Source organism: Camelus bactrianus, chromosome 18, assembly GCF_048773025.1.
Source record: "Camelus bactrianus isolate YW-2024 breed Bactrian camel chromosome 18, ASM4877302v1, whole genome shotgun sequence".
Taxonomy (NCBI): Eukaryota; Metazoa; Chordata; class Mammalia; order Artiodactyla; family Camelidae; genus Camelus; species Camelus bactrianus.
In genome coordinates, this window is record NC_133556.1 from 28,046,585 (window position 1) to 28,057,533 (window position 10,949).

Below are 10,949 nucleotides of genomic sequence, written 5' to 3' on the forward strand. Positions count from 1 at the left end.
GGCTTTCTAGAGGCGCAATCCTGCCTTCCCTCTCTCTACCTCCGTGGACGTCTTCCTGCAGTGATCTCCTCCCACCCTCCCTCCGCTAGCAAGCCCCAATTCTATCCGTAACCCACTCGTGCTCGCATCCACAAACACCTACTGAGCACCGACCACATGTGCTGTCTTGCCGCCCGCACAGAGGCAGAGTCCCGCTTTCCTCGGGCCTAAGCCTTTGCAGGGAAACGCACCGCATTGAAGCAGTCGAAACTGGGGTGATTTCGGGTATTGATGGGTGCGGCGGTATAGATGCTAGGACAGGTGCTGCACCGTTCAGCCCGGTAGCCACCAGCCACCGGGTCAGTTCCTTGGTCACAGTGGCTGGCCACGTTTCAAGGGCCCTATGGCCACCTGTGGTAGAGGCTGCATTAAGGCATAGCACAGGGGTGGGACCTTCCGTCTTGGCAGAAGGTCCTAATGATGGTGTTGGAGAACGATCTGGGAAGATCTCTCAAGGAGGTGCCATTTCAGCCTAGACGGCCGTTGAGGAAAAACCTGGGGGACATTTATTCATTCAACATACATTAACCAAATTCCTGCTGTGCTCAGCAAGCACTCTTCCGGGGCAGAGAATGAAGCAAAGTTCCTGCTCACACGTCAGGGGGACAAATAAAGTACATGTGCAATATATTAGATGCCAAATAGTGATAAGAAAAATTAGGGTAAGAAAATGAGCGATAGAAGACTGTCTCCTTTTAGAAGGTCCACCCTGGGTGCAGTTAGGAGAACGGACGGTAGGGGGCAACCGAGAATGCAGGGAGCCCAGTGGGGCGGCCTGAGCTAGGACCGGCGTGGGCCAGGTGGCGTGTTGGGGCTAGCCTAGGAAATCTCCGTGGAGCAGGCGGGATGGATTGGATGTGGGTGTGACTGGAGAGAGGAGTGGAGGATAACGCCTGGGACTCTGCAAATTCCTCCTAGGATGCTCCTGGATTAGAGCCTTCACTCCCAGTTCCTTCCACCTCTGTCCCCACATTTTCTTGAATCCTATCACCTGGCAATTTCTCAAGAGACAGTGCACAGGATAAATTTCTTAAGCCTGTGCATATCTGAAAAGCCTTTATTCTTTGCTCCAGGTTGACTCACATTTAAGCCCGATGCACAATTTTATCAGCACCACAACTCTAACCTTCTGATCTAGTGGGCCACTGTAGATGCTCAGTTTTATATGAAAATCATCTCATTCAGAAATATTAAGATTTGTTTCTCTGTCTTTGGCAGCCAATTTTGCTGCTAAGATGGTCAACAGTTCTCTGGGGAAAGTCTCCATCCTTCCCACGTGACCAGGTTTTTCTCTCTGGATACTTTTAAAGGATCTTCTCCTCCTGGTGTCTGACACTAGTCAGGATGAGACTTGGAGTCAGTCCTTGACCAATGAAGGGCCAAATCCTTCCTTGAACTGGTGCTCTCTGCTGTGTGGTCTTGACATGATGGATGCCCTTGGCTGGGAGACTTTCCTAGATTATCTTCTAACAGTCTCTTCCCCTATTTTCTGTAGTCTTGCTTGCTACAGTTTCTTTTCATTGGATTGACCTTGAAAGTTATATTTTCTCTCTTCTTTTTATCTCTTTGTCTTTTGGCCCGAATTTTGGGCAATTGCTTCAAATCTACCTTTTATTTTTTCTGTGATATTTATTTACTTGTATTTTATTTTACTTTTTATCTAATTGTTTAATTACTTTTGGGTTTTTTTTTTAAATCATGGTTTTTCATTTCCAAGAGCAACTTCTTCTTTTCTGATGGTTCCTTTTTTCATAGCACCCGTTTCTTCTTGCCTTGTGGACACAAAGCTTTTCTTGTCTTTCCGAGGGTTTATTTAGCATGCTTTTAAACTTTTCCTTGGCCCTCTGCATTGTCTCCCAATTTCTTTTCTGTTTGGGCAGATTTCCATCTCCCATGTGGATAGGGACGTGTTGTCATGGGCTCTTGCCTGGTGATAAATACACGTTTTCTCCCTCCTCCGACCTGGGGGCAGGTGCCTGACTGTGGCTCCTGCTTCTGGAAGCTGGCAGAACCCTCAGATTCACACAGTTCAACAGGTAGACGTTTATTTCAATACCTTATTGTAAACATTACCCTTAAAATAAATTTTGTGATATGTATAACTTCCACTAAGTTCTTTTTTAAAAAAGAACGGAAGATAAAAAAGATCGAAAGGAAAAAAGTCCCCCATCCCCACACCTGGGGCCTGCACACCTGGAGTCTTTCTCCAGGGCATTGCTGTCCATTTAAAATATGATGTAAGCCCCTTACATAGTATTAAATATATTAGTAACCATACTAAAAAATAAAAAGAAACAGGTAAAGTTTTAAAATGATACATTTACCCCAATCCATCTAGAATATTACAATTTCAACATATAAAGTACATAAAATCTGATGATTAGTGAGGTAGTTTACACTCCTTTTTTGCACTAAGTCCTGGAATCCAGTGTGTAACTTGCACCTGCAGTTGATTTCCACTCAGACTGGCCTTGTGTCAAGGCTCAACAGTCACACATGACCTCAAGCTCCAGAGAGCCAGCCAACCATGTCCTGGGGCCAGGCTGGTATGCAGGAGCGGTGCACAGCACAGATGGTCAGGGAGGAGGCAGGGGTCCGGTGACTCTATCCAGGCTGACACGAGTCTTTTCACTTTAACCTGCACCTTGCCTCAGCCCCCCACCATCCCTGGACACCCCCCAACCTCTCAAACCTCTCTGTATTGGGCAGAATGGTGGCCCCAAAATGACACCTTCAAGTCCTAACCCCCCGAACCTGTGAGTTTATTCAGAAAAGCCATCTTTATGGATGTAATTAAGTTACAGATCTCGAGGGAAGATCATCCTGGAATATCCAGGTGGGCCCTAAATCCAATGACTGGTGTCCATTTTTAAAACAGAGGTACTGGGGATTGTACCCAGGAACTCGTGCAAGCTAAGCACGTGCTCTACCCTCCCCCCTAAATGACAGGTGTCCTTATGAGACAGAAGAAACGCACACAGGAAGGGGAGAAGCCGTGTGAATACGCAGGCAGAGGTTGGGGTGATGCTGTTACAGGAACACGAGGAGCTGGACGCAACAGGAAGAATCCTCCCCAGGAGCCTTCGTGGGGAGTGTGGTCCTGCTGACACCTTAATCTTGGACTTCCAGCCTCCAGAGCCACAGGAGAATATATTCCTGCTCCCACCCCCTGGAGGGTTCATCCCATACAGCAGCCCTAGGACACGGACACACTCCTTGCCCCTCAGGGTCCCCCTCTGCAGCTCTCTCTGCTCTGCAGGATCAGTTGACACACCTGTTCTCCTTTGTTTCCTTGCTGCCATCCAAGTGACGCTTGGGGATAGGAGACCAGCATCTGTGCACGGCCACCACGTTTAAAGTCAACTCTTGGCCTTGACAGCGGTTTTAACCTGCTCCCATCATTGCGTCACAACTGTCCATGGACCTGGCTCTAGGATGAGGTCCCCCCTGCCCCCTATTCACCCAGGCAGACAGTCTGTTAGTTTCCTGGGGCTGCTGTAAACAGTGGCCACAAACAGGAGAGCTTAAAGCAACAGCAGTGTTTTCTCTCATATCCCTGGAGACGAGAAGTCTGAGGTCAAGGTGTCAGCAGGACCATGCTCCCGTCAAAGGCTCTTGGAGATGATGCTTCCTACCTCGTCCAGCTCCTGGTAGTCCTGTGGCGGCATCACCCCAACCTCTGCCTCCATCTTCACACAGCCTTCTCCCCTCCCCATGTGTGTCTTCTCTTCTGTCTCTTCAGGACGCTTGTCCTTGGATTCAGGGCCCACCCAAATCCAGGATGTCTCAACTCAAGATCCCTAATTACAGTCATGAAGACCCTTTTTCCAGATAAGTTCACGTTCACAGTTACCAGACTCAGGACTAAGATCTACCTTTTGAGGGGCCACCATTCAGCCCACTACACAACCTGGTCCCAAAAGGAAATTAGAGTGGCTCCCAATCCCATTTGCTTTGCCTGACACAAGGGCAAGAGACAAGCCTCACAGGATGTGCTGTGCACGGCCAGGATGCTGGACCCCACCGCAGACTTGGCTCTAACATCTCCCTAGGCCCCAGTGGGATCCCTGTCATGTGGGAACATGAGTCCGTGCGCTTCTGCTAAAACAATCGCCTCTGTCTGCCAGCTGGACCCAGGCTTGCACCCAGTAGAGTTATTTTCCAAAGAAACTGTTTGCATCTGTTTTAAGCTCGTGTCCTTGGGAACCTCCAACTCTCCAGAGCAAATGCCTTTCGTTAAAGTAGCAGAAAGTACCTGACTCCCAGCTGGAGGAGAAAAAGGAAAACCACTCCCCAGGAGAGCTGGGAGGAGCGTGGGGAGAGGCAGCAGCTTGAAGCAGGCAGGGTGCCTCCCGCTCCTCGTCCTGCTCAGAATGGGCTGCCCAGGGAGGAAACCCCTGTTTTTCTTCCTCCTTTTTGTGCTTATGTACCTGCCTGGGGCTTTGTTGCAGGAAGCTGGCCCTGTGAGGCAAAGGAAACCATTTTTCGAGAGGCTCCGTAGACTAGAGGAACAGGTAAGTATACCCACCATTTGGGACAGTTGGGTTTTTTTAATTGATAGCAGACAAAGGACAGATGGTACAGAAACAGTAGTCAGCTTCTGTGCTCTGTGGGCTCAGAATGGAGTTTCCAGTTCTTTTTATAAGCTGACTATCTTCACCGATGGTTGGAAACCTGCAATAGGTTTGGTGGGCTCCATTCTGAATACAAGCCAGCTGAGTGTGAGGGTTGGGCGGGACCGTGGGTAGTGGAGGGCAGTCTACTGGGCTTGGGGCACGAGGTCTTAAGTCCCCTACAGAGCAGAGACTCCTGTGTGCGTTCATGGCAGGTTCCTGGGTGCCCCACCTGCATCAGGGCTGTACCAAGCTCTCCCTACTTTGACCCTACAAACACAAAGCCCATCCAGCTATGGGTCTGCTGGCAGGTAGGATCCTGAGGGTCACAGGGTGAAGAGCGTGGGGCACAGGGTGGGATGGGAGCTGGGCCGTGGAGCCCTCACTCCCTGCAGCGCAGAGCTGGGGCTAGAGCCAGGGCTGGTGGCGGAGATCAGCCAACACCTCACTGCATTGCTGTGAGGATAGAATCCCCCGTGACTGCCCGTGTTCTCTCTGCAGTTTCAGAGGTTCCAAGAGGCGGCACTAACGCACCTGCAGGGCATTGCCAGCAACTACAACCTGTCCTTCGATTTCGAGGCCCGGTTCCAGAGTCTGGCCCACAGGAGCCAGGCTGTGGCCCTAGCACTCAACCAGTCGCAAGCCACCATGCAGGAGGACCTGGGCCACCTCAAGACCTGGATGCGGAAGACACAGCGCAGAAGCTGGAAGGTGGACTCCAGGCTGCTGGCCTTAGACACCGCCCTGAGCGAGAGGAGCCGGCAGTGTGCCCGGGAGAGGAAGGAGCAGGAGGCGCAGAGGGACGCCCTCTCCAGCCTGGCCCTGGATGTGTGGGCCCTGCAGGATGCGCTGGCTCACCTGATGCCCCTTGTCCAGAGCCAGGGTGCCCGGCTGGCCACTCTTGAGGGGCAACTACAGGTGGCCAGCCCTGGCACAGCCGCCCCGGGGGTGACCCCAGCCCAGCCTAGATCATCAAGCCCGAGCTCCCCGCAGCTGCAGCGGGGCAGGCAGGCACTCGGGGCTCCACCTGAGCCCAGGGAGCCACCTCTGGACTTTATTCGCCCTCTCCAGGGGACGCACAAGCTCCCAGGTCCAGGCAGCCAGCGGGCACGGACCCCCGAGAGCCCAGGAGAGAGTAAGCAGCATGCCTGCCCTTCCCCGTTAATCTCCATTTTTCCCTCTGGTGCCTCCTGGGGCCTCCAGTCCCCTTCAAAAGGCCTTCTTCCCAGGGCTTTGGGGAGACGACACTGCTCTCCACCCACCGAGCCCCACCCCAGAGGAAAGGAACCATCCAGGTGACAGCTTGTCTGCAAGTCAGGCTACCCAGGGCGCACACCTGCAGGCAGTAAGTGCCCACTCAGAGTTGGCGATCACCCTCAGTAGTGCTAACCGTATCCCAGGAAGTCCTCAGCCATCGACAGCAGGAAACCTCTGCAGGGCCCCAGCCTCAGCCGGCACCCCGTGGGGTCTGTGCCCACCCATGGAGGCCCCCCAGTTCTGCTTTTCCATATCCGATCTCCTAGCTTAGGGTTTCCTGACAGCGGCCCCACTGGCATTTGGGGTTGGGTAGTCCTTAATTGTGGGGTGTCCAGGGTACTGGAGGGTGTTTAGCAGCATTCCCAGCCTCCCCACCAGATGCCAGCTCATCTTTAACTCTCAGTTTGGACAGGGCTGCTTCCTCTGTCTGACTTTGCAGCCCGCAGAGTCCCATTAAACTGAAGCAGGTTTCCCTCCATCTCCATGGTTCTAGGGGCCTCACCAATATGACCGGGATGACTGGATGACCTGGAGGGACCCACCAGGGCTCCCATGAAAGTGGGGGCTATAGGTTTGGGGGCCCCAAAATTCTGACAAGCAAAACTGTCTACAGATGTTGCTAGATGTCCCCTAGGGGCATGGTCATCTCCAGCTGAGGACCATTGCCCTGGATTATGACAAGAGCCACTCAAGTGAAGAGAGGACCTGGGAGCTGGCCACAGAAGCCCTCTGCCCTGGCACCCAATAGGTGGGCGGGCTGAAAATGCAGATTTCCTCGCTCAGCCCCCAGCCTGCCAATCAGAACCTCAGATCAGATTCCCCACCCCTGCCCCACCCACTCTTCCATCAGGTAGATCTGGCAGGAAGTCTGGTCAAAGGAGTTATGCTCCCAAAGATGTCCACGTCCTGGTCCTGGACTTTGTGGATGTGTCACCTCACAGGTGAGAGAACTTTGCAGATGGCATTAAGGATTTTGGAATGGGAGTGGATCCTGGATGGTCCCATCGACCAGTGTCATCACAGGGGTCCTCATAAGATGGAGGCAGGAGGGTCAGTGTCAGGGATGGAGAGGTGAGGACAAGAGCAGAGGTGAGAGGGCAGCAAAAGGCTTCCCCGAGAGCTTCCAGAGGGACCAGCCCTGCCCATACCATGATTTTAGCCCAGGGAGATCCCAAATGTGACTTCTGACCTCCAGATTGTGAGATGCTAAATTTGTGTCGTTTTGAGCCACTGTATTTGTTGGAATTCGTTACAGCGGCCACAAGCCATCACCCAGGGCTCCCTGTTGGTGAGGAGTGCAGCTCAGGCTCACTCTCAGCAAAGTACCTGGTTGTCAGTCTTCCCATCCGTACAATGGGGCTGATGGCATCAGGATAAATGAGACGCCGCCTTCACCCTTTGTGCTCAATCGTGGTCAGCCACCAGGGGTGTTAGGCTCACCCGCCTGGAGAGCAGTGCCTGTGACTTGGGTGCTCCTGGGTGACCTTGTGGTACAGGCTTTCTTTCCTCCCTCCATTTCTAGTTTGCAATGTGGGCCCAGTGCTTGTCTTCCCAAATGCCTCCACCAAGAACGTGGTCTTCCTTTGCCCTGGCTTCCTCACCAGCCTGCGGGCCCTGTCCATCTGCAGCTGGATCCGCACAGCCTCAGGCCACCTGGGCACCCTCCTGTCCTATGCCACTGAAGAAAATGACAACAAGTTGGTTCTGCATGGCCGCGATTCCCTGGTCCCCGGCTCCATTCACTTTGTGATTGGAGATCCGGCCTTCAGGGAGCTGCCCCTCCAGCTTCTGCTAGATGGCCGGTGGCACCATGTGTGTGTCATCTGGACATCCATCCTGGGCAGGTACTGGCTCCATGTGGACTGCAGGCTAGTGGCCACCGGCTCCCGCTTCAGGGAGGGCTACGAGATTCCTCCCAGAGGGTCCCTTGTGCTAGGTCAGGAGCAAGACAACGTTGGGGGTGGGTTTGACAGCTCTGAGGCCTTCGTGGGGAGCATGGCAGGCCTGGCCATATGGGACCGGGTACTGGTTCCCGGGGAAGTCTCAAACCTTGCCACTGGGAAGGAGCTCCCAATGGGCGCCATCCTGACGCTGACCAGTGCCATATCGGTAGGCGGATTTGTGCAGAGGGTAAACTGCAGCTGCTTACAGCTCTGTCCATGAGGCCTCACTACCCGGCAATGTGCTCATGCTGTGGGCTGGAGAGAGGAGTGAGTCTCCAGCCATGTTTGGCCACCCCCGACTCCAGCATGCTCCAAAGAGGGTCCCCCTCTGCTGCCTCTGACCTGGGCTGGGCACATCTGCCCCATAATGTAGGATGTGAGCTTCCCAAGTGTGTGTGTTGTGGGGTGGGTGAGGGCCCACAGGCAGTGCCAAGCCCTGGGATCCCAAGGACTGCGTTCTTTCCCTCCCTGTGGCATTCTTACGTCTCCCCCTCTTTGTAGAATGACCCAGCCACTTGGGACTGCTGGACTGCAGTGGGGCCTCTCCTCTGGGTGTAGGTTTGGAGCAACTGCAGGCCCGTTTCTGGAGAACTCCTGTTTTCCTTGCATTTGAACTGTTGTGGCCCTCTCTCCACATGCCTTGTGAAAGTTTCCCTTTGGGTGATCCTTGTTCCAACATCTCTCATGAGGAGGGCTGGGGATCCACTTCCTGGCCCCATTGCTACAGCCCCCCTTCTCCGGGAGCCCTCAGGGTTTCATCAAAGTTCTGTGATGGTTGGTGAGGTGGCCAGAGCCTCTGGGAAGGGGGCCCGCACAGGGAGCAAGCAATTCAGAAGTGTACATTAACGATAGGTGAGCAATGATTTTACAGCGACTGTATTAGGGTGTAATTTATATGCTATGAAATTCACCCCTTGTAAGTGTACAATTCAAAGATTTTTAGTATATTTGCCGATATGCAACCGTCACCACAGTCCAGTTTTACATTTCCGTTGTCCTCCCCCAAGAAATCATGCCTGTTAAGGGTCACTCCTGTCCCCATCCAGCCCCTCCTCCAGCTCTGCACCCACTGACCTGCTTTCAGTCTCTGTGGATTTGCCTGTTCTGGACATTTCACATAAATGGCCTCATTCACTCTGTGGTCTGTGGTGTCTGGCTTCTCTTACACAGCATCATGTTTTCCAGGTCCATTGGTGTTGTAGCGTGTGTCAGTGCTTCGTTCCTTTGCGTGGCTGAACAGCATTCTGTTGTAAAGGACCACGTTTTGTGTATCCATTCATCAGTCTATCGAAACTTGAGTGGTTTCCGGTTGGTGGGCTCTTGTGAATGAAGCTGCTATGCACATTCTCATGTGAGTCTTTGTGTAGGCATATGTTTTCATTTCTCTTGAGCAGATACCTAGTAGTAGAATTGCTGAGTTGTAATGATAAAACCATCTCTAAACTTTCAAAGAAACCACCAAACTGTTTTCCAAAGCAGCTGCATTGTTTTATATCCCCACCAACCCTATGTGATGTTTCTCATTTCTCCACATTCCTGCCAGCACTTGATAGATAATGTCTGTCTTTTTATAGCTTTTTAAAAAATAGAATTTTAAATCATGGCAGGTTAAAACAAACAAACAAAACAAGCATTGACAATGAGAACAGGCATGGTTCAGTTTGTTTAAGTTTCAGTGTGATGTCAATTAACCCCTGCATGATCACAGAATCAGAAAGCTGGTACAGACAGGATAAAGGAGCAGTGTTGAGGGTATGGTGGGGGCAGTGGGGATGCCCCTCCATCTGTGGGGGAAGCTTAGAATCACTGAGTCTGGAAACATGCCCGGTTCTTAGAATTCACCTACTGCAACCCATTTTAAAAGTGCGGGAAAAAACTAGAGAAGTCCAGTTCCACGAGGGGCCCTGGTTTCAGCTCTGCCCACAAGGAGGCAGCCAGCGGGCACTGCTCTGTGGGGAGGTGCCTGAAATCAGTCCCTGGGGTCCCTTAGCAGCATTCCATTTCTGCAGAGCTGTCTGTAGCCCCAGAGATCCCAGGCCTTCTGCTCAAAGACCCAGCCAGCCACCTCCCCCAGCACGGTCTGCCCATCCATGAGTCACAGTCAGGAGATGCATCCTAGGACTGGAAAACCCTGTGGGTGGCCACAGAAAAGTCCTGGAACCATGGATTCTGCGTCTCTTGGCACTTCCCCAGGACTCAGCCATATTCATGGAGAGCTGCCCTTCTCAAAGTCTTTCCCAGGCTCTTTTGGCCTTTTCTGGAGACCTTGCTCCATCCCACTCTGCTGTTGAGGAGAGAAGGATGACATCTTTTTGAGGGGAAGACTGGTAATTTGATTAGGAAGTATTTCTGGAGGGACAGCTGGGTCCCCAGCATTAAAAAACCATGCAGAGTGATATTTCCCACCTTCCCCTGCCTTTAGGTGCCGTGGGGGACCCATGAAGTTTCACCTTCACAGCAGTATTTCTGCCAAGTGTCTGCAGACCCTAAGTCTGCGGGAATTTGGCAGAGGTGGCATCGCCTTGGCTGCCACATTCGGATGTTTCATGGGGAGGGGGCCCTCCAGGAGGGCAGAGGTACCTGGGAAGGGGCTTTGAAGGGGAGCTTGGAGGGAGCTCAGGTTGCTGGGGATTTGGGAAGGGCCGGCTTATCTGGCTGAGGAGTCTGGACACTGTCAAGGGAAGCCCATCCAGGTTTTGGAGCAGAGGAGTCTGAACATACATCTCACGTGATCCGCCATCCCTGCTGGGTGAGTGACAAAGACCCACGTGCATTTTGAAGCAGGCACCAGGCTTACCTCTAATTCCATCAATCCCACCTTTGACCTGAGTCTGCTGTGTTCCTGGGTGTGGAGGACCAGACGACCCAAAGGGACCTCCCCAGCACGGCGCCCCATCCCTGGAACTGTTCTTATGTCCCCATCGCTCTGCGCAGCTCTCTGCCTGTCTGGATGGCTTCTTGCAAACCCAACTGGTCCACTCAGTCAAACCAGCCCAGGCCCAACCTTGCTGCTCCTCAGTGCCTTGAGCGACAGCTTCACTTCGCAGCCTCCAGGCCCTCCTCCACAGACAGGGCCATCATACTCTTTTCACCATTT

The 10,949-nt window shown here is 52.7% G+C and overlaps 1 protein-coding gene across 1 annotated transcript; it reads left to right on the forward strand.

Moving 5' to 3' along the window:
- The first annotated feature begins 4,293 nt into the window (after positions 1-4,293).
- On the forward strand, positions 4,294-9,444 carry PTX4 (pentraxin 4). The gene is made up of 5 exons (XM_074346882.1): positions 4,294-4,553; positions 5,154-5,947; positions 6,053-6,138; positions 6,760-6,850; positions 7,379-9,444. The coding sequence occupies exons 1-5, from the start codon at positions 4,413-4,415 to the stop codon at positions 8,070-8,072; spliced, it is 1,806 nt and encodes a 601-aa protein (XP_074202983.1). The 5' UTR covers positions 4,294-4,412; the 3' UTR covers positions 8,073-9,444.
- The last annotated feature ends 1,505 nt before the right edge of the window (positions 9,445-10,949 follow it).

Coding starts and splice junctions, on each gene's coding strand:
- PTX4 (XM_074346882.1), top strand. CDS start 4,413: ATGGGCTGCCCAGGGAGGAAACCCCTGTTTTTCTTCCTCCTTTTTGTG. Junction 4,554..5,153: donor TCCGTAGACTAGAGGAACAG/GTAAGTATACCC, acceptor TTCTCTCTGCAG/TTTCAGAGGTTCCAAGAGGC. Junction 6,139..6,759: donor GTCTGTGCCCACCCATGGAG/GCCCCCCAGTTC, acceptor CTCTTCCATCAG/GTAGATCTGGCAGGAAGTCT.